The following is a 22,052-nucleotide window of genomic DNA, read 5'->3' as shown; positions in this document are numbered from 1 at the left end:
CCTGCTGACCCGTTGAGCAATCCCTTCTCTCTTCAATACTCAAGGAACGCCATCATCGCGGCACCAGGGCCTCTCTGTTAGCTCTGGGGTCTCCCACTGTTAGTTCTGTGTTGCAGCGGGCCCCTCAGCTCCTCTCCCTGCAGCACAGGTCCCCTCATTGTCACTTAGCTGGGGAATGGGGATGGGGAAGACAAGCCTCTCAGTACCTAGGAGAAATGCTCAGAAATAGGGCTAGTTGCAGCAGGTTGGGCTGTAAGGAAGGTCACCAGGGTCACCAAACACTTTTGCAGGTCACCAAACACTGTTCCTGGGGGATGGGTTGGTGCCACAGCCCTGCAGCTGCTGCAGGAATGCTGCTGGGACTTCCATGTGGAGGAGGGACAGGATCTGGTGAGCACCTTCTCTTCCTTCTGTTTCTTGCAGCTTCTGCAGCATTCAGAGCAGGTGTGAAGCCTTTTCCTTCCCTTGCTGGAGATGAGAGCTGGTGGGAGACTGTTTTCCAGAGCCCCATGGAGATACTTCCTTCACTTTGTATGGTCTCTTGAGTTGCTTGAGAAGTCCATGATGCGCATTACAGCTTGTGGATGCGTATTGTTCCCTCTCCTGCCCTAATTCCAGCTTCTCCCTGTTCTGCTGTGTTTTGATCAGCCTGAAGTATTTGCAACAGGGGTAGGCGCTATGCAGGGACATGAAGCACAGGGGGATCAAGTCTGCCAGCCCAGGTGGTTTTACACGGGGAGCACAGCCCCTTTCCCTCACATGGCTGCCAGAAAGCAGCTCAGAGACCCAGGGGCTGCTCCAGCTGAGGGCAGCGCCCCCTTTCCTTGTGGGAAAACAAAGCCCAACGCAGTGAGGACAATGTCAGCGTGGTTGCTGCGGCGGGAGGACACTGATGGGGTAGGACAGCCTGGGACCGCCGAGGGCTGCAGAGCTGATGCTGTCCTTCGGTGCCCTCTTTCCCCCTCATGCACCTCATCCCTGCAGGGCTGCATGGCCTGGTGCCAAGGGCTGAGGAGCTGCCAGCTGCCATCGCCCTCCCTCTAGTGACGGGTGGCAGAGCCCCAGCCCTCTCTTCGTGCCCTCTTGTCCTCTCTGCAGGGAAGGCCGCCTGGATTCTCTTTGCATACAGGGAGTGCTCATTGTGGCAGGGCTTGCCTTGCTGTTGCCATCTCTGGGTGGGCTGTCGCTGTGTTTCCAGCAAGGCAGTGGAGAAAATTAAAAGCCTCAGTGAGCAGAGCAGCCAGGCTGAGCCAGGAAGCATCAGCGGTGCTTCTGTCAACACTGCAGCCGAGGAAGGCAGGCAGCTCCTTAATTATTGATTGCACTTATAAATAAATGCTGGGATGGGGAAGAGAAGGTTACAGCAGAGCAAAGAGCTGCTTTGAGATGGGGGAGGAAATGTGAGAATGTGGCTGTTTTAAAGGTCAGACAGTTCTGCATTTCCTTTCCTCTTTCTCTGTAGAACTCAGTGATATTTGAGGTGAGGACTCACCTTCCTTGGGCTGAAGCAGGCCAGGGGAAGCAGAATGAGAGTGGGGGCAGTGAGGGAAGGGAGCGGGCAAAGAACGCCGGCTGCAATGTGGGACAAGTAAGGAGACAACAAAATTAGTAGAGCAGCAAATCCCAACCCGAGTGTAAATAATTCCTCACCATGTGAAAAGAAAGTCTGCGTAGCTTCTGTTTTATCTTCCTGCTCCTGGAGCTGTAACCCATGTAACCTCTGGTGCAAAGGAACGGGGCAGTGTGTGAGGGGAGGCTGGGTGAGGACCAGAGTGAGATGGAGATAGCAGGACCTGTGTCGAGGGCTACAATAGCAACCCCATGTCCGTGCAGCCTCAGGAGTGTCACAGCCAGCTGAGAACACAGGTGGGGCTTGGGGTGGAAAACAACGGCAAGGCCTGGAGGATGACAGCTCCCATAGGAACCCTGAATGCCTGCATGGGATGGGACTTCACAGCTTACTCTAGAGTACTCCCGCAGGAGGGATTGCAAGAGCTACAGGGGCACAGGGTGCAGTGCAGAGCTGCACTCAGCCTGCCCCAACACAACAGGACAAGCCTCCCTGCAGCCCCTTTGCAGTCTCAGGGGAGACATTACGTGTGGTGGGCAGCAGCAGCCCAGCACCCGGGGCTGGTTCATGGTTGTAGCTGTGCTTACCTTCTGGGTTTTCCCAATGCTTTCCAGAGGAGCTCAGGTTGCAGCCTATCAATTGCTGCTCTCAGCAAGTGGCGCAGAAACACGGGCTGTAATTGAATCTCCAGAGCTGACTGCAAAGTGTGGTCATCCTCACAAAGAGAGCTGGCCGGCTGTGAAGGGCAGGCAGCACAGGTGAGCCCCGGGATCCTCCATGAAATGCCTGTGCTGCTCCGGCTCATGCCCAGCCATACACCAAGGGCTTGGCCACCAGAGCCAGGGTTGGAGAGGTGCTTTGGGCCAGGGGTTGCTCTGACCCACGGCAGGCAGCATGATGTTCCCTGCAGGTTTTCCTCCCTATATTTTCACTATTTTTTTCCTTCCTTCTCAGCTGCTGTTAGGAAGGGATGTCACTGAGGTGGTTTATAAGGAGTGACCCATCTTGCTATTGAGTGTGACAGTGGTCTTCAGCTTCTGCTGGCCCCAAGGCAGCTGGACAATTATGGGTCACATCCAACTTGGCTCTTCCCCTATGCTCGATGAACTGTGCAAAACACAGGCCTGCAGCAATGCCAGGAGTCCTGGGTATGTCCCTGAGACACATGCTGAAGATGACCCTCATGGGATTACATGTGCAAGTGGAGAAACCCGGCCTGTGCTCACTGTTCTGCTGCCAACTCTTCTCCTCAGCAAACCCTGAGTGATTTGTCCCACCATTTCTCCCTGCAGGCTGCCTTTCAGGTACTCCTGATGCCTTCCCTAGCAGGCTCTCTTTGGAGATACCAATCCATCTAGGGCTCCATACCCTCCAACCCCAGCCCTGTGCTGAGGCTGCTGCACTGCCAGAGAGCAGGACAGGGACCCATGGTCGCTAGGTTATAGGGTTACGTAGCCTGCAGAGCCCTAGCTCTCATCCCATCTGTGCAGCTCTTCCAGCTAGGCAAGGCCTAATATGGTTGGTCCTTTACACAAAGTCAGGTAGCTGCCTGGAATTTGGGCTGGCACTCAATGCATTGTGCATGCCCTTCAGGGACCTTGGAGCTCCATCTGGACTTACAGAACAGTTGCCAACTTGACTGCACCTGTTCACAGCAAAAACCTCATCACTTCTTAATTAGTTTCCTGCTTTCCACTGTCCTGTGTGTGTGCATGCAGCCCGTGTTGTTTGGAGTTGCAGTGTGTGCACAGAGAACTGCTTGCATCTTAGATCTCTAGTAAGGGAATGTAGGCTGCTATTTTGGTGAGAGAAATATATTTAAAATTCATGTTTCATCCCCTCAAGCTCTCCCAGCTGAGCATTGCTCTACCTACTGCTGAAACAGAGAAAGGTGGCAGCTATGTCTGTAACATAGGATGGATGCGTGTTGTCCTTCTGTGGAATGAAAACAGGAGTAGGGGGATGTAGGATGTACACTGGGGATTTAACCAGGAGAACAGCATAAAATGTGTTCATCTAGGATCAGTGATGATCCAGCACAGCCACATCTCAGAAGCCAGCACTTCTACTGCAGCAGCCCTGGTGCCTCCACATGACTGCTGTTTGGTAGGATGAGATGCTTTCTTCCCTTCAGTTACAGGGCAGGTTTTGTGCTACAGAGCTACATCAAGAGCATGACTTAGTTATGCTGCAACCTCGCTGATGACCCATTAAAATCCCTGCAGGCTCAGAAAGAGGAAACTTTCCCCTCATGCCTCTTCTCAGGACACCTGAGGCTTATTTCTCATGGTAGAGTTGGTTCTGCCACCCTGTGTGGGGGAAGCCACTTTTCCCACGGGATACAGGAGGAGGATAACAGAGCTGGGATGTCATACAGCTGGGTCACTGCTATAAGGCTGCTATTGGCAAGCTCAGGCTCTGCTTTTGGATGCAGAAGCAGCTCTGCCTCTCCTCCTCTTCACACACCTACTCTCCAATACCAAGAGGAGATATCATCTCTAGCAGTAGCTATTAATATAGTAACATGAATGCAGAAGGAAATGGGAAAATCATTTTCCCAGTAAGACAGAGCATTCCTTTCCCTTCCCCATACCTGGTACTGCTGTGGCTGGAATGAAATATGGCAGGTGTTCAACAACAGACATTAACAGTATTTTTAACTGATGGCATGAACTGTCCCTGTCATCCTGATACCCAGGAACCTTGGCTCACCAGTTCCTTTACTAAAAGCTCTACCTTAAGCTCCCTGGATGGAAGTAATGTTTAATGAAGGAGGTCTAAGGTCTATCCTCTTGGTGCAGATGTAGGAGCTTTCAGTGCTATGGTGAAACACAAGACACCTCTGCAGGCTGCTCCCCATTCCTTCTGCCTCCAGGACATCATATCAGTATCAGGCACTTAACCAAGTGCAAGCTCCTGCTCTTTAGACAGCCACCTTTCTGGCACTAAGAAAAGATGTGTAGGACTGACACTGAGTCTTAGATTTGGGACTGGACAGCTGCTGAGATGAGGAAGGAAATCCCTCATCCTCTAAACACAATTAAATCCACCACCTTTCTCCCCCAGGAGAACTGTTGTTCACTGAGGAGAGGAGGCTCTGCTCACAGCAGATGCAGACTGCTAAGAAAAGTAGCAGATGTCTCTAATCAGGAAACAGTCCTTCCCCACTATATCCTCTTTGCCTTATTTACGTGACAACAGAGCAATGGGCAAATACATCAGCCTGCCGAGCTTGCCCTACAAACCTAAGCTGAGAGTGGCAGCTGTGTGCAAGTGCACTGCTGTATCCCTCTGACCAAAGGGTTAACTGCTGGGTCATGCATGTGAAGCTCAGTTCTGTTCCTGCCATGCAACACTGCTAGAACCCTGCCTACCTCAGCCACCTACCAGTCTGCTCTCAGCTACCAGAAGCTCGTTATATCGGTCAACCCAAGCTGCTAAAAATCACTTCCTGGCTCATCATCCTCACCACTGTGGGGGTGCCTTTCCTCCACAGCATCAAACATCCTAACATAACTTTTGATCCCGCTACCCTCTTTCTGCTTCTCACCCACTAACATCACTGTTCTTCCAGCCCCCCACCCCTAAAGCACACAGATAGCCTCCTTCTAATTCCACCACGCCGGGCAGTCCTATCTGCTGGTGAAATTCATCCGTGTCAGGTTGTTGCTCCTGCTCACAGAGTGAAGCCTTTCTGCATGGCTATCCTGTTGTACCTCCTAATCAGCTACCACGTGTGACCTCTCTATTTAGGCCGGTTTCTAACACAAAAGTCTTCTGGTCAGGAACTCGAAGCATCGCTCTAACAATGAAGTATGAGGAAGCAGTGTGAGAAGAAAGGATTTAAAAGGGAGCAGAAGTAAGAAATGTGTAAGAATGTGCACTCAAAGCAAAGAGGAGGTTGGGATGATCTTTTTCCCTTTGTGCGTTAGTACCAAGGACTGACTATGGTACTAACCATTGCATAGGCTATGCAAAAGGGCATGCACACAGGCAAGGAGAACTGCTTTTCCCATTTCTAAATTATAGTAGCATTTTTATCAGGGAAGGGTGTGGTGAGTCTTTCAGCAGGATGGGACTGCTTAGACGAGAGCATATGTTTCTTTCTGGGTTTACAGGGACCAAAAAAAACCAAAAACGGTGCAGATATGAGAAAAAACCCCAATAAAACATCAGAGAGATCAAACGCTCTCCATCCTTTAATAACTTTGGGATAAGACAGTCATGCTCTTAGAACCTCCCAGTGCTGGTCTCGTGGCAAGAACTGCACTATTCCAGAAGAAGCTGGTGCCTTCTGAGGCTCAATCCCCATATGCCCATGCTGAGGACAACCAGCATCATTCTGTTAGTGGCATCAGGAACAGACTCTCTGCTCAGCCCTGATGGCCAGGTGCCAAGTGCTCCAATGCAGTGGTTGCAGCAATGTTCACTGTGAGAGTTGCCACACCTTTCATATCAACTCTGCATCGAGTATCCACATAGCTTACAGCTGTCCTGCTACCAAAGCATCACAGTTATTTCAGAGTTTACTCCGAGCGAATTCCAGTGCAGTAGTCAGGGCTCCCTGCATGCCCTTGGCATTTCCGCTGCCCTTAGCGACAATAGGAGAACCTCCTGCCTTGCCTTCCATCTGTGTACAGACAGCCACGGCCCAGTCAGCAGCAGAGAACACGGGGAGACAATTCTGGGGAAGAGACACACACTTTGGTCTGTGGAGCACTCTGCAGTCTGGAAGAAGGAACACCTTTCTCCTCTCATCCAGCCTGGACCCTCGCTACCTGGGGGAGACGTGACTGAAAGGAGGCTGAGTTTACGTGTTAGCGCTACGTCCTGCTGCTGGGCAAACACGTCCTGGAGGATCCAGGGATATCTGTGCCCAGCAAAAGCTGAAAGATTATCTGGTCCCAGCACAATCATCTCTGGTCATTCCTCAATATCAGTGCCACTGGGTAGAAACCCAGGAAAAAATAAAAAAAATCAGCTGGGACCTATTGAGCAGCGTACCCAGTCCTTCTCTGCAGGCAGGCTCCTGTGATTCTGCCAGGGTTCTGCTTACCTTGGACACCTGACAGGCACAGAGCACCTCCCCAGAATCCTGAGGGCTGAGCAGCAGGACTGATGTGCCAGGTGACTTGTCACAAAGCTGGTTCACTACCTTCATTAAGATCTAGGAGAGGAAGGAAAAGGCAGGGTCAGGCTACAGCAAAGGAGAATGCTGTGCAGCTACCTTTGACTGCAGTCAGCATCTGAAGTATTGCTGGGCAAACAAGCAATGTGCCTTACTCACAGACAGGGAATCAGCTGGGACAGTATCAATAATGACAGGATGGTTGCAGTGTTTTGCTAGCAGCCTTTGCGCCTTCTCTTCAGCCTGGAGGAAGAAACACACAGCACTTGAGGGTTACAGGTGGCACAGGGTGATGGGGAGGAGTATATAAGTATGCAACACATGTATATAGGGAGTGGAAGTGCTGTTCTGCACGACAGAGGGGAGATTTATCTTAGCAGAGGTCTGGAGACCTGTACAACCCTTCTGCCTCAAAAGCAAGCAGAGATTTCAAAATGGACAGTGACAAGTTCAGTTCTCAGACTCTCTCCTTGGCCTCTGCACTGCCACATGTATCAAGGCAAGTTCCTTTGAGAAGATACTGCTACTGTAAGTAAACGAGAACATTAAGTCTGCATTGTGAATTCCATAAGGATTTTTAATATAATCATGTAAATTAGTAACAAGTACAGTGGAAAAATCACAGCAATATCCATATGAATAGGAGAAAGGTTCTTCTGCCACTCTACTGCATGATCTTGTAAAGACCATTTTCAGGGCAACGTCATCTTCTCCATGCATTAACAAGTAGGCAATGGTATTTGCAAGAAGTCCTATCCTCACAGATAGGACAGACATCAGGATTTTGCATATGCCAGAAAAGCAGTCAAGTCACTGCATTTTATGAATAACAGCCTTGTCAGTGAAATCAACTCAAGACAGGGCTTACACAGCACTGTGTGATTGCACCCACATTTGATGAGACTCCAGACACTGAATTGCAGTGAACTGTGACAAATACGTGAAGTTCAGTGGTGGACATCACAGTGCTATTAGCAAGCTACAGTGAGTGTGCTGCTGTCACAGTACCTGCTGCATCTCCAGTTTCTTGATGGCTGTGTTGGCGGTTCGCTGCAGCGATTTGAGGATGCTCTGTAGTTCTTTTCTCTGCCACTGGGGCATTGTAGTGCTGGCCACCACCTGGAAGACAGTCTGCTTTGTAAAGATATACTGAACTGTAACTAGAAATAAACTGCTTGTTCTCTGGAAGCTCAGACTGGAGCCTGTCCTCTTTCCAGACTTTCCTATACACATACCTGATCATGCCAGTCACTCACTGCAACAGTTATTTCAGCTGGGCATCTAAAACCCGGGGAAAAGCCTGGAAACCCTTTTTTACTGCTTAACTCTCCTCTGATATTCCCTCTGGGAGAGGAGGCACCAAGACACGAGATGAAATCTTTATGAACAAAGAGGCACAAGCAAGTTGCAGCTTCTTTCTATTGACCATAGTGAATCTCCTAGGGAAGTCATGTTGTCTCAAGAGCCAGCCAGTGCTGGGATCTTTCTGTATGGAATGTAATCCTTACTTTGGTTAACTGTCCCACTTCTTTGGAGAGGTTCTGCATCTCAAGAACAGAGGTGCTCCTCCTCTGCTTCATCCGTATTGAGACAGAGTCCACTTCCATAGCCAAGCACTGACCTACTTCTCGGGCCTGGAGAGAGGAAAAGAAAATGTTTCAGATGCAGCAAGACAAAGAACAATCGGGGATGGAAAAAAGAGGGAGGTGGCACTGAAGTACTGCTAAGTATCCAGGGGAAAGACTTCTACAGTCAAGCTTTAAGAACGACCATCCCCAAGAGATTCTGGAATAGAGAGCTCCCCTCTAGATCTGCAGCCATTGCTAAATGGTCACACTTGTGGGACAACACTATCATGTAGCTATGTTTCTTCAGCAAAAAGTCCTCCTCAGGATTTCAATGACAAAAAAAAACTGGGAGGCCCTTTTACTTTTTAGTGCATTAACAAATGCATTATTGAAATTAATAACTGAAGAAACTAAATAACATTAAGACTAAAGAAACCTCACACCTGACATTTCCTGAAGATGAGTTCAGCTGGTCTTGGCCCATTTCTTATTGCTTTCACCAACAAAAGCTAATGCAAGCTTTTTTCACTCCCTGACAGGTCTTTGTGCCCACAATGGTCCTGGGAGACCAGGACTGCAGAGAGCATACAGGGAAAGCTGTGGACAGAGAGAACTGCTCTGCCTAGCTGGATACACATCCCATATTCCAGGTTACTCCCCCACACCTGCAGCCTTCCTTGTCTAATTAACACTTAGCTCCTTTCAGGGTCTCTTCAGGTTAACACTTCCAGCAAAGTATGCAGATGTGCCCTGCAGCTTTTCCTTTCTCTGCATTAAGAAAAAACACAGTGAAAACACAGCAGTGCAGGGGACAGCCAGGCAAAAAGCAATAGATTTGCAGGGGTGGCCTTTGCATGTAGTCCTCCCAGTTCCACTGGCTGTGAGTCACTCTGACTGCAGCCTGTAAGGAAATGCTCAAGGCACAGGGACCCTGACACTTCTGCATACACAACAAGGATCTCACAGGAACAATAATAGGTTGCTTACTTTTTATACAGACCCTATCAGATCAGAACTACAGTTTGGCAAGAAAGAGACTAAAGAGAGAAGAAAAAAGTCCGTAAGAATGAGAGCAGAACCCTGTAGTTACAAAAAACAAATGTCCAGCTGTGATAGGAGGTAAAACCAAAGCACAAAGGATAACACCTTTAAATACCTCCCCAGTGATTGAAATTTCTATAGTCCAGAAGTCTCCTGGCACTCTGCATTGAATGTCTATCTTGGAAAAGGGGGTCTGAGGGAAGGAACGAAGGTCGAAAAGACTGAAATCTAGGGCAGCTGGGGAGTAGATATGCACAGTGAGGAAAAGCAGCAGAACTGTGTTCAGGGGTAAAACAAAGTGAGATCAGACATAGCAGCAAGGCTCCAGCCCAAGCAGAGGGAATTTAATTGCCCAAACAGGAGCCTACAAAGCTGGATTTAGCTGAAATCTGTTTCTCCTTTCTTACCTGTTTGGCTTGTCTCCCTGTCACTGCAATGACACGACTAATCCCTTTAACAAGCTGTCGTTCACTGACAATGGCCAGATCCTCCATTGCTCCTGTCTGTAGAAGGTGTCTGCAGAGTTGACAGAGAACAGAGAAGACACAAGCTGCTCTCTGGGAACAGAAATCATCAGGAAGACTGCTTTCATTTTAGCCACATCTCCAGGAGGACAGTCTTTACTCAGTCCCAACAGCTTCAAACCTTTTTCATGCCTAAACTCCTGGTTGAGCAAGAGACAGCAAAGCTGAGGCTACTGCAGAAGAATCTTTGTGCTACCTTCCCAGCAGGCTACTGACAAATATATATATTTATTTATGAGTAGATTGGATGGGGATCTTTTCCTTCTATTCAGCTACTGCTGAACCTTGTGGAAAGCCATTTTTCATCTCCAGCTCTTCCACTCCCTTGATAGATCATCACATACAAGCCACTGGACTGCAGTCATACTGCTGCTGTGCAGACACAGGGAACTGATCACCTTCCCTCTCTTCCTTGGCTATAGAAAAACGGATATGAATACTACAGTGTCTCAATGACTCTGTTACCACAAGCAATTATTTCAGATAGCTTAATTAGAAGTGATCATCTCCACTCCCACGCAGTTTCTTGTCCTGCTTCTCCCACGTGACTAGAAACTTGCTCATTTCCAGCTTTATCTACTCAAATGCCAATTTGTTTCCATTTTTTCCATGTCAGCATCATACTAAGATTGATTAACTCTTCTTCTACTCTAGTGCTAGAACAGGGCTAAAATAATTAAAATAATCAGGCTGGACAATAGTTCTTACAACTGTCCCAGAGATTTCTGCAGGGTCTGGAGACCTCCTGCAAGCCCCAAACCAAACCCAGTGTGACAGGACACAAATCCTGCTTCACACTCTGCTGCAGCCTTGCAGCTTTCAAGTGGATTTCAGACTATGAAACAAGGAAAAATGCTCTGTGTTTCATTACTGTCTTCTCACCCTGGCATTCTGAAAGCTCCACAACAAGCCTACTCTGTCCCTGTTTCAGGTAAAGAAACTCAGTTGCACAGGAACAGAGTGTGGAACTTGGAAACATCTCTCTCTACCTAAGCCACCAGTGCTCCTATATGAGGTCTTGTATAGAAGATCCTCACAGAGATCCTCACATAGGCCTGGACCTGGCATCAGGGTGGGAAACAACTTGAGAATTACAAGGACACAGTCTGCCCACAAACACACCTTTTTGGATTATTAGTAAAAAGACACTTACGTCCCACAGCAGAGCTCCACAGAGGTTTGCATTGCAGCCTGAGAGCTGCTGGTTAGCACAGTCTCCACGGGAATTCCCAAGGACACTATCCTCACTGGGTCTGGATACCCCTGACAAAGGAGAGAGGGATCAGCAGTTACCATACAGCCTTCAGGGACACTTACAGACTAACCATATGGCTTCAGAATCCTGCCTTACTTTATTCTTATTCAAGAGTGGTTTCAAAGTCGGGCACCATAAGTAGCCTGTATGGGGATAAATACAACTGGGTGATGCCAACAGCTGTTAAGTCTGAAGAAGTAAGTAGAAAGCCCATGCATCACCGGTCTCCACACATTATAATGTAGTGCTCCACACACAATGTAGCTCACCTCCATCCCATTTACACCCCTGAGTTTTAGGAATCAGTTCCCTATGGAAACCTCCTGCTTCAATATCTTTTACGACCCTGATGATTTCAGCTAAAAGAGAAGGCTCAGAAAGAGGCATCCTGCCCTCCTGTCATACCTCGTCTAGAGCACGGAGTCCCTGAACTCTTCTTGCCAGTGCAAGTGGGACCTCAGCCATATAAACAGCCTCATTTCGCTTGATCACATCCTGGACCACCTGCTCCACTCGCTGCAGCTGCTCCACAGTCACAGGGCCCTGAGGAAGTAAGTTTGCCTTCAGAAGCCTCCTGAGAACAAAGGAGCTTGGACAACGTCACTTTCCCATGTCTCATCTTCTCTGCTTGTAAAAGGGAATAGTGATCATCAAGTGACTACAGTGAGAGGAGAAGCAATCCCTGAAGAGAAGGCTAGTACTGCGGTACTGGCACTGCTGAGAACCAAAGAAACACAAGTCCAGTCACCTTGACATTAAAGTCGAAGCGCAGTTGTTCTGCTGTCACATGGGAACCTCGTTGCTCTGTGCTGTCACCCAGAACGTGGCGAAGAGCGAAGTTTAGCAAGTGGGTAGCAGTGTGGTTTGTCATGCAGGCCAGCCGCTGGACCTGAAAGCACCAGATGATTTAGCATGGAGTGCTGGCTCTCCACACCCTGGGGGAGCAGATGATGGCACAAAGAGATAAGAAAAGGTTGTACTTGAGGGGATGGGAGACGATGGTGGAAAAAAAAAAAAAAAGCAACAAACAAACAAGTAGCACAGCTGTCAAATGAATTTATGCTACCAGGCAGATATATAACATCTTTTCCCACGGGATGACCTCTGTAAAACAGCAAAAGCTAGGCTGGATACTTCCAGACAGAGCTGCAGTTCATAGCACACTACAGACAAAGTCATTTGCAAGTTTGCCCCTCCTGCTGCACGTTGTAATGAAGAACAGTCAAGACAAGAGACAAGGCTCTGATATGAATAGCTTACTCAGGACTTCACAAGATTCTCAAAAGCAAGGCTGGGAAAGGGTTAAGATTACCTCATCCACAAAGAGCTGCACTTGGTCTCCAGCACGCAGGGTTTCTACAGCAGTGACTTCATGGATCACGTAACCACCACAGAGACGAACTGACTCTACAGGGAAGAGTATGTCCTGAGCAAAGAGAAACAGAATAGTGAGTTAGGTCACAGAGAACATCCAACAACCTGTGCTAGATGCCTGTTTGACCCCACTGGGAAACATAACTCTTATTAGCTCCAAAGAGACAGGAATGGGATGGGAAAAGCAGGGACAAAATAACATAACCAGAGTGCCTCATCCCTTCCCTGCATCCAGCCAATCACTGCACATGTTGAGACTGCCAGTCTGCAGTGTAGAGGCAGCCACACCAACTGTGCTAATGAATTTTCCTAACAGGGATATTTGCCCAAGAGAAAATGCCAAGGCACATGTTCCAGGCATCCAAGGTGTCACTTCTGCCTCATGAGGCTGGCAAGAGGAACTCAATCTCCCCTTCAGCTTAGGAAGATGCACTTATTGCATTCTGTAAGGCTGAAAAGGCAGCATCAGTGCCCAAAGGTGATTCTTAAAAGCTGGAATGTGGGAGGGAAGAAATACAGCATTCCACATAACTAGGGCCAAAGCCCTTCCTCTGGCAGGCTAAAAAAAAAACTTGCTTCAGAAGTAGAATCCTCCCTAATACTTTTCAGAGAAATAACAGATTTTCTAATATGTCTTTGGTTGGGCACTGCAGTTGTCTAGGACTGGCCAGAAATGAGTTACTCTTCTCATGGACTCTCTGATTATTAATTGCATTCTCTTTGCATTGCTGCCGTAGCTGTTAAGATGCAACACACCGAAAGAAATCCTAGGAATACTTCCAACACTTTCACAGCAAGAAGAAATTGTGAAGAACTGAGAGAGAGAGACAACCAGAGCAGCAGACCCACTTCTGTGAGATTACTGCTGTTTCTCCCCTAGCCCACCAACCCCAAGGCAAGGACAGGAAAACTGTTAAGAGTTAGCAGCTTGCAAATTAAGACAGTAAAATGGCCCATCACTTGAAGAACTCTGTCTGGCCTCATTATCTAGGAAACCTTGGGTTCCACCAGCAAAGCGTCTCACCTGCTGTCCTAAGCGTATCAGGTAACCTTGGTCAGAGTCTTGCCCACCCTGCTCTGCATAAAAGTTAGTCCTGTCCAAGATGACGCCACAGTGCTGCCCTGCCCCGACCTCCTTCTGAAGAGATTGATCTCTGTACAGCATCAGGATGGTGGCCTGGCACGGGCTGAACTCTGCCAAGGGGAAGAAGACGGCAGCAATCAATGCGAGCACCCTGTCAGATCACACCATGAAAGGAGGCACCATTTCTCTGGCCATCCCTACCAACACACAGCCTATAATGAAAGCTAGCACTTCCCTTTGACTTGATCAGAGAGGAACAGCTATTGGCCAAAAGGACAAGGGATCTGCTATTCAGAATCAAGTCATCCCAAACTTTATTTACCACTGTAGAGTAGGTAACTGCTCAGGGGCACCCTAGGTTCACATGAGCTCGAAAAAGACATGGTGGACATGCCTGCATTGTGTTATATTGCATACTTGCATGACAGCCTTCTACAAGGAGAAAGCTGGCTTGATGGACAAGGGAGATTATCTTCCCTGATTAAACAAGCTACTCTCTCGTAGCATCCTTGAAATCAAACTCAGGAGATATGGACTGGGCAGGTGGACCATAAGGCAAGCGTATAACTGGCTGGACAGTTGGGCCCCAGAAAAAATTGCTCAATATTCTGAAGTCCAACTGATATTAGCAGAGCTACCTGGAGGCTGAAATTATAGCCAACACATTTTAACATCTTCATTAACGATTGTCTATGATAGGATGGGATGTATGCTTCTCCTGCTTGTGTCTGGCAACAATTGGTGAGACTGGCTGATACACTGAAGACCAAGGATGCTTTTCAGAAAGATCTTGGTAGGCCAAAGAAATGGACTGAGAACAACCTTGGGCTTTTCAAGGGCAAGCTGAACACAAGTCAGCAGGGTGCCCTTGCAGAAAGGAAGACTGCTACCTGCTGGGCTGTACGAACATACAGTTAGCAGGTCAAGGAAAATGATTATTCACTTCTGTATGTGGCTTTTATGAGACAACAGCTGGAGTGCAAGGAATTCTGACTGTACATAAGGAAAGAACCTTTCATGCTACGAGTGATAAAAAAAAATAATGGAACAAAGACCAGAGAAGCAGTGGGATCTTCATCCTTAAAGATACTGAAAGCCTAATCAAAGAAGACCCCAAGCAACCTGTTCTGAGTGTGAAGCTGATCCTCCTTAGACCAAGAGACTGGACATTCAGAGATTCCCTCCAGTCTGAACTATTCCATGATTCAGTGACTGATGAAGCAAGATAGTGCTAGCTTAGTAAATTCAGCCAGTGTCTTCATTTTTCCTCCACTGTGCTCTCTCTGTAGTTCATCTAGTTTGAGCTATGTACTTGCTGTACAGTTTGAACTACCTCACATTTTGCTTGATGTGGGTTGTCATGAGTACACTGGATAACAGGCTGTACACAGCTATCTCTAAATGCTTGCGACAGCCACACCACCTCTCACTCTCTATGGTTCAGCTTTATGCTTTCCCTAGAGCATCAGAAGCCCCAGTTATCCCAAAAGATAAAAAGCCTGCACTGGCATCTAATGGCCTGCCAAAGAAATAGCAAGAGCACAGCTTTAAGCACCTACCAAAACACCTTGCATAATCTTCATTCTCCATAGCACTCAACCCAGAAGCCTGATTGCTGGGGACGGACTCATCTCTGGCAGAAATCAACAGTCGCTGCCTCAGCATTGCATGGTAAGACCAACCCATTTCTCACAGCCTTACTACCAGCCCGGCAATAATAACAGCAGCTACTTTAAGAAAAGTTACAAGGGCCAAGAAAAGATGCAGCAGAAAGGTGGACAGGTTTAAACTATGAAATACGTGTTCTCCTGCAAGTACCAGGTAGTAACAGCAGGGTCATGAAGGATTCCTGCTTCCTTAGGCAGAGTTTGCCCAACACATGGGATCTTGATACTTACCATACTGACCATGCTGCCCAAGCTTGTAGGAGTATTTTGGAGAGTCATCAGTAGCAGGTATGTTGTCTCTCTGTAGCTGAGCCAGAGAGTGCACATCGAGGTGCACAACGGTGCCTTCCAGCTGTCGTCCTTCCTGTGGGCCATGAGCCTTTCTCTGCAGCAGAGTAAAGGCAAAGTTAGATGCGAGGTAGCTGGGGAAATACAAACCAGTAACTGGAGCTTTAAGGCTAGAAGCAGCTTCTGCCATCTTCCTGGGAAAGCCTAACTTAGGTCCGTGCTGATGCAGGCTACTGCTAAACCAACTTGTCCCTTCCAGCCCTACAAGCACTCAATACAACTCTGTGCTAGCTTTTAGGCAAGCCATAAGCAACAGCTAACATAACACTACCTGCACAGCTTGCTGTGTAGCTGTGAAACTTCAAGGCCATTAAAGCTCAGAACAGTGAGGCCTTGATCTGATTACTGTACAGGGCAGGCAGTACAAATCTTCCAGCACTACAGAGTTTGAGGGGGTTATATAAACTCTTCATAATTCACTTGCTGTTTGGGCTGTCCAAGCTGGCTCTGCTTTGGGGGTGTTGAACTGCATGACTACGAGAGGTTGCCCCTAACGTATGTAATTCCGTGACAACCTCCATTCCAGCCAATATTGTACAACACCGATACTCATCTGAAAAGAATCACCAGTAAATACTTCCCAGTTAAACAACTACAGGAAAGAGCAGTGGGACTGAACTGCTGCTTCAGATTCACTTCCCCTCCAGGGAAAAGGGGCATAGCCCTGTGGTGCATCTAAGAAGTCTCAGTAGCGACAGGAATTTTAACTCTGGGCACACAGGAGAGGGTAGGCTCTGAATTATCCTCATGAAGAGCGCGTCTCTTACCTTAGCATCCTCTAGAACAAGCTCATTAAAAGCAGCTGAATCCAAACGGATTCCCTTTTCTTCAAGCATCAAGTCAATTAGATCCAGGGGGAACCCCAAATTCCCATAGAGAGACCAGGCTACTTCAGCTGCAGGGCAAAAAAGAATGATATGAACTATGCATGAGCACGGGAGGTAAAGGCATCTCCAAAGTTGCTTGAGTGGGATCAATCTGACGTGTGCCTTTGCAACCAGGCTCATGTGGGCTGTGTCCAAATGCACTGATAATGAGGAAGGGCAGAGAAGCCACACAGTTTTTAATATGGGACTGAGTACAAACAGAACCACATAGCCACACCTCTGCCAATATTCAGTGCAGCACATTTAAGCAGGCAGCTCCTACGGTTGCACCCTGAGCACCTCCTTTCAGTTGTGTCTTGTAAGAATCCATTTAATCAATAAAGCAGCAAAGGGAGTTTCTAACTTCCCCAGTGCCTGGTTCGTTGTGGGAATGATGTACTAGGAAACAATTGCAGTCTAGAGAAGGGAGAAATATCTGCTTTTAAATTTGGCTTTGGAATGCCCAGGGCTGGAACGTCATCAAAAGCACACGGAGAAGGGTAGCTACAGTTTTGACCGCAATGCTCGTGGTGACCTGGACCAAACTATCTTTAAGTGCAACATGGCTGAGGTAGGAGGCTTACCTGGGAAATTTTCAGAAGGTTTCATCCGCTGCACTGTCCGCTCAATGATGCGCCTCCCACGCTCAAGGGAGGACAGAAAAGCAACTTCATTCTCATTGATGATATCCATAACCTGCTCAAAGAACAGAAGAAGGGTTACCCATAACATCACAGGAAGCTCTCCAGCTCAGCCTAGCCCTGCCACCTCTGGGCTCGCTGCTAGAGACAGCTCAAACAAATCAAGTGGATCTCTAATGGGTGCTCTGTCTGCTTGAACCAGCATCCATTATTTTGCGTCTCTGATGCACTATTAAACAGTGCCAAAGTCATTGCGTCTCCTATCATCATCCCTGATAATACTTACCGTCCACCTGGGAAGAGATGGATGCTGAAACAAATGTTCCCTGTTACACTTTTGTTATCTATGACCCAATTAAAATTGCATGGCTGAAACAGACAGAGAAATTGCCTTTCACAGCTGCTGTCAGCAGAAGCAAGCAGGGACTAGCCTTAAATCCCCAAGCCACTTTGGACAAAGGGTACTCAGGCTAGAACAGACTGTACTTGCATTCAACAAAATAGCTGCCCTAGCTTTTCCAGAGCAACAGCTGCCTTTTATCAGAACAAGGAGTCCCTGCTAATGATCTAATAGAGCTCCCACAACAAAGTCCACTAAATATACTTCTCAAGCCCAGGCAGTGCCCACAATGCAGACATGGTCCCAACACATCCCAGCCTATACATGAGAACCCCGCTATGGAGTAGGCTATGCAAAATCCTACAGCTAAGATCTGTGAAAGGGTTCTGCCTCTGAGAATAGTGCCTTACAAAGTCCATGAGAGAGGGAGGTCTCTTTCCAGGGTTTCTGCATTGCTTACCTGGTCTGCACTCTTCCTCAGCTCTGGATAGGCATCTCCCTGTAGAGTGAGTATCAGTTAGAGATAACACCAACCTCAGACAGTATCACACGGGAGAGTCACACCCATACTTACAGCTGCTGTCTCCTGGCTATATCCCCATAACCCTACTCAGCTAACTCTTGCACAACACCTCTGTGGCAAACACATCAGTTCACAATGGGCAGAAAGCGCTGTCATTTAAGATGCTGTTAGTAATCACAGAGATCAATCTCAGAAAGCTTTAACCAGATATGACAGCTCAGAAACTGCTGCCCTGAGGAAACGAGTAGTTGCATATATTTATGCTTATTTGGGCTGACTGTATCATTAGTTACAACAGCACAGCTCCCCATCACAAGCGATCCCCAGACAAGAGATGTTTACTGTTGCAGTGCACCAGATACACCCTCCTGGTACTCCATTCTGTCCAAGGTTGTCTCCTGACATTGCACAGGATACAAACATGGAGCTGAAGAGAATGTCTGACACTTGTCTTCTCTAAAGCAGTAGCTCTTACTTACCAGCACTTCCACTACAGTAGGCACGAGGGAGGCCAAGAGCCCATGTGGAGCATGAAGGACTTCAGAACAAAAGCGAACAGCCCTGCGCAGAATCCGACGCAACACCAGTCTGAAAGCAGGGCAGAATTCCCCAAGCAGCATGTGAGCATCTCTGCCCAGCACCCACAATCCAGTGCACCCCCACACGCAACCCCTCTTTGGCCTGGCCTAACTGCCAAAGGTTGGTTGCTCCACACACTCTATACCTAATCCAAGGATGAGATGCAGGTCTGAACCTCTTTCAGGCTCTCACATGAATCTCTCCATATCTTTGGTCCACATTAGCACCTTTCCCCCGGCTCCCATTCCCTTCTGGACCTAATTTCCCTACTGGAAACTATGCAGTTTCCATATATTCTTACTCTGCTCCAGTGAGGCCTGGGTAGATGCCATCAGTGATGCACACACACAAGGTCCGCACATGATCTGCCACCACACGGTAGGCCATATCCACATGCCCAACATCAGCATTCCCAACCAGACCTTGGTATCTGGGCCCCCCACAGCCCTGAAAGAGAAAGTGAGGAGACCACAGATCAGCAGAAGGATGCAGAAGGAAAAGTTCCAATGCAACAGGCAGCCAGCTACACTTGACATCATGCTTCTCAACTACTCTGTGAATGTAAGACAAATTGATTAAATCCTTCCAGAACATTAGAGACCAAAAGCTTTGTACCTAAGACAGGTCAGCCAGTGTCCTAGTCCTAAGAAATCTAAGACACTTTGAATTAAAAATGGATCATCAATGCTGCTGTACTAGTGGATTTCCAGTGTGGAATTGATCCTGAGTTTCCCTGTCTGGGGCCTGGCCAGACATACCTTCTGTCTCAAAATACTGTGTAAAGAAGGCAAGGCTGTAGTATGGCATGAGGCAAATAGCTTGCTCCAGAAGAGCTTTCACTTAGCTGTGACTGTAAACAGGATCACCTTGTGAATGGCATCCAAGATGGGAGTGAAGAGATCTGTGTCGTAGTTGGATCGTTTGTTCTGCAGAACCGTCACCAGCCTTTCTAAGCCCATTCCTGTATCCACATGGTGCTGAGGCAAGGGAAGCAAATTCCCCTCCACCTCTCTGTCAGCAAGTTAGGAAAAATAAAAGGCAGAAGAAAAGTACCAGTCAGTTCTGGGCAAAGAAGAGATGTACTTGAGATGCAGAGGATGGGAGTGCAATAAGGGAGTGATGGGATAGAAGCAGCAGGTAATCCAACACAAGATAACTCAGGGACAAGACTAACAGCAGCCTGCCTTGGCACTGACCGGTAGCCAGGCTCTGGTCATCAGATCATCAGGATATATTGCAATAGATGGAAAAAGGATTTTTCTGAACAGCAGTCTTCTCACCCTACAAGTTTCTCTGTACTGCTGCAGACCTGATCTCTGGTGTAATAATTTAAAGGAGGAATGGATAAAAGCTAAGGAGAACCCACGACTCTCAGTGGACACATCCTCCCAGCTTCTCCTTTGCTCCTCTACTGCCACCTCCTGGAAAGCAGTGAGGTGCCTAAAAGTATACATGCATGATTCAGATGGCATGTAACAGAGAAAGGCACTGGAGTTCAGAGGAGATTCCTGGTACCTGCTATACTGCATGAAGACCAGGTTCCAGATCTCCACTACATCAGGGCTGCCCTGGTTCACCAGTGCTGAAGCATTTCTTCCACCACCCACATGGTCATAGTGGATCTCTGTGCAAGGACCGCAGGGACCTGTGTCACCCATCTCCCAGAAGTTGTCCTTCATTGGGAAAGGCAGCACGTGGCTGGCAGGCACTCTGGAAAGGCAAACAACAGAGGTGGCAATGTTGGTGTGCACATGCAAAGCACACGTTACACTATATCACAAGGAAAATTAAAAGGATAGATCCTCCCTGACTACTACAAACTCAGAATCCAGACGCATTAGGACTTGTTTGCTTCTGTTCACATAGAATTAGCCTCCTTAGCAGCAAAAAGCTGTATCAAACCAGACAGGATCCTCGTCACTGCTGAGAATGGCCAGCAAAACCAGCATGGCTCCTGCTGATGGAGACAGATGTGTCACTGGGTTTGTAGAGCCAGTTTTCTCCTTGGAAAGAATTGCACCAGAGCCATGACATGAGGAACAAGACTGACCATTACACATAGCACTGAGCTGGCTGCCTTGGGCCCAAAGCTCACGTACAGCCTAGAACAAACTCCCAAACTGCAGATATATATATAGCCATATATATATATATATATATATATATATATATATGGCTTTATCATCACATTAAAGCAGCAATTGCTAGCAGAATGCAGACGGCACAACTCCTTGTGGAGAAGAAGTAAAGGATCACAGACATCTTTAGCACACTGCATCCAGGTTAGAAAGCCTGAGGCATACAGCCACAGACCAACTGCACCTGAGCAGTAGCTTAAAGGTAAAATGATCCAGAGGATGAAGAGTCCAACTTTTAGTAACCCAAAGGAAGAAAAAACTAAATGAGTCGAAGACTCACTGCCACATCTATCTTCCATCAATTAAAGAACAAATGAGAGACTATGGAGACTTGGATGTCAGTATCTAATGCTCAGAGCCCCTTCTCCAGCATGCTTACCCCAAGCTGAGCCATACATCCCTGCACTCCTCATCTGCGCTCAGCCCCAGTGAAGAGTCTCCGCCAAAATACGTGACATAGAGACGATCCTTTGGGATCTTGTAGACCTCTGTCAGGAGTTCCCAGGCCATGCTACACGCTTCCTCCTGAGCAGACAGGGACACAAAGGAAGCACAGGAATACAGAGTGGAGTGAGAAAAGGGGGTTCTTCAAAATGACAGGCACCAGAGAAGCATGTTTAGCTCTAGCTCTCTGTAAGCAGTTGCAGTGATTCAGCACAGCACCTGACCCCTCAGCTTTGCACCACACAGTTTGGAGCTGTAGCGCCCATGACAGAGTGCAGCACTGGTATCACAGTACAGCTACGATGCTCGAAGAAAAGGCCTGCACATCCCCCAGATGAGGACTTGTTCTTGCCACCTCACCTTGAAGTAATCCCCGAACGACCAGTTCCCCAGCATCTCGAAGAAGGTGTGGTGGTAGGTATCACGGCCCACGTCCTCCAGGTCGTTGTGCTTCCCCCCAGCACGCACACATTTCTGGCTGTTCACCACCCGTCGCTGCTGCGCCAGCTCGCTGCGGGGATGTGCCGTGCCCAGGAAAACGGGCTTGAACTAGAGAGCACGGGAAAGAGACACTAGCAGCTATCGCCGGCTGCTACCCACGCTCATGCGGGGAGAGAATCCGGAAAGGGCTGGGCCCGCACCTGGTTCATGCCCGAGTTGACGAAAAGGAGGGTCGGGTCGCCGCGGGGCCGTACGGGGGCGGAGGGCAGGCAGCGGTGGCCGTGCTTCTCCTCAAAGAAGCGGAGGAAGGCGGCGCGGATCCGCCCCGCGGACGGGCAGGCGGCACCGCGGCGGGGGCAGCGGGGCCAGGACCGCCGCACCGCAAGCAGCGGGAGGCGCAGAGGACCGGCCGCCGCCATGTTGGCCGAGGGCGGAAGTCAGTGCGGCGACTTCCGGCAGAGGCGAGGGCCGACGGGACGGCGGAGGAGCGCCGGGAGCCCAACCCGCTGCGGGCCGAGGGC

General features: G+C 48.5%; 1 protein-coding gene across 1 annotated transcript; it reads right to left on the bottom strand.

Annotated features, from left to right (window-relative positions):
- Nucleotides 1-6,089: 6,089 nt before the first annotated feature.
- Nucleotides 6,090-21,950, bottom strand: AARS2 (alanyl-tRNA synthetase 2, mitochondrial; the record flags this gene model as incomplete). Its single annotated transcript, XM_079532848.1, has 22 exons — nucleotides 6,090-6,254; nucleotides 6,627-6,737; nucleotides 6,858-6,941; nucleotides 7,707-7,817; nucleotides 8,207-8,332; nucleotides 9,715-9,823; nucleotides 10,985-11,094; nucleotides 11,492-11,629; nucleotides 11,835-11,975; nucleotides 12,399-12,512; nucleotides 13,485-13,654; nucleotides 15,443-15,596; nucleotides 16,327-16,454; nucleotides 17,010-17,121; nucleotides 17,867-17,905; nucleotides 18,409-18,517; nucleotides 18,810-18,955; nucleotides 19,375-19,519; nucleotides 20,024-20,218; nucleotides 21,026-21,171; nucleotides 21,451-21,639; nucleotides 21,732-21,950. The coding sequence occupies 22 exons, from the start codon at nucleotides 21,948-21,950 to the stop codon at nucleotides 6,090-6,092; spliced, it is 2,961 nt and encodes a 986-aa protein (XP_079388974.1).
- Between the last annotated feature and the right edge of the window lie 102 nt (nucleotides 21,951-22,052).

The sequence above is a fragment of the Tetrao urogallus genome, assembly GCF_951394365.1.
Source record: "Tetrao urogallus genome assembly, chromosome: 2".
NCBI classification, from domain to species: Eukaryota; Metazoa; Chordata; class Aves; order Galliformes; family Phasianidae; genus Tetrao; species Tetrao urogallus.
Note: the sequence above shows the minus strand (reverse complement) of the source record. Positions and strands in the feature narration are given on the sequence as shown.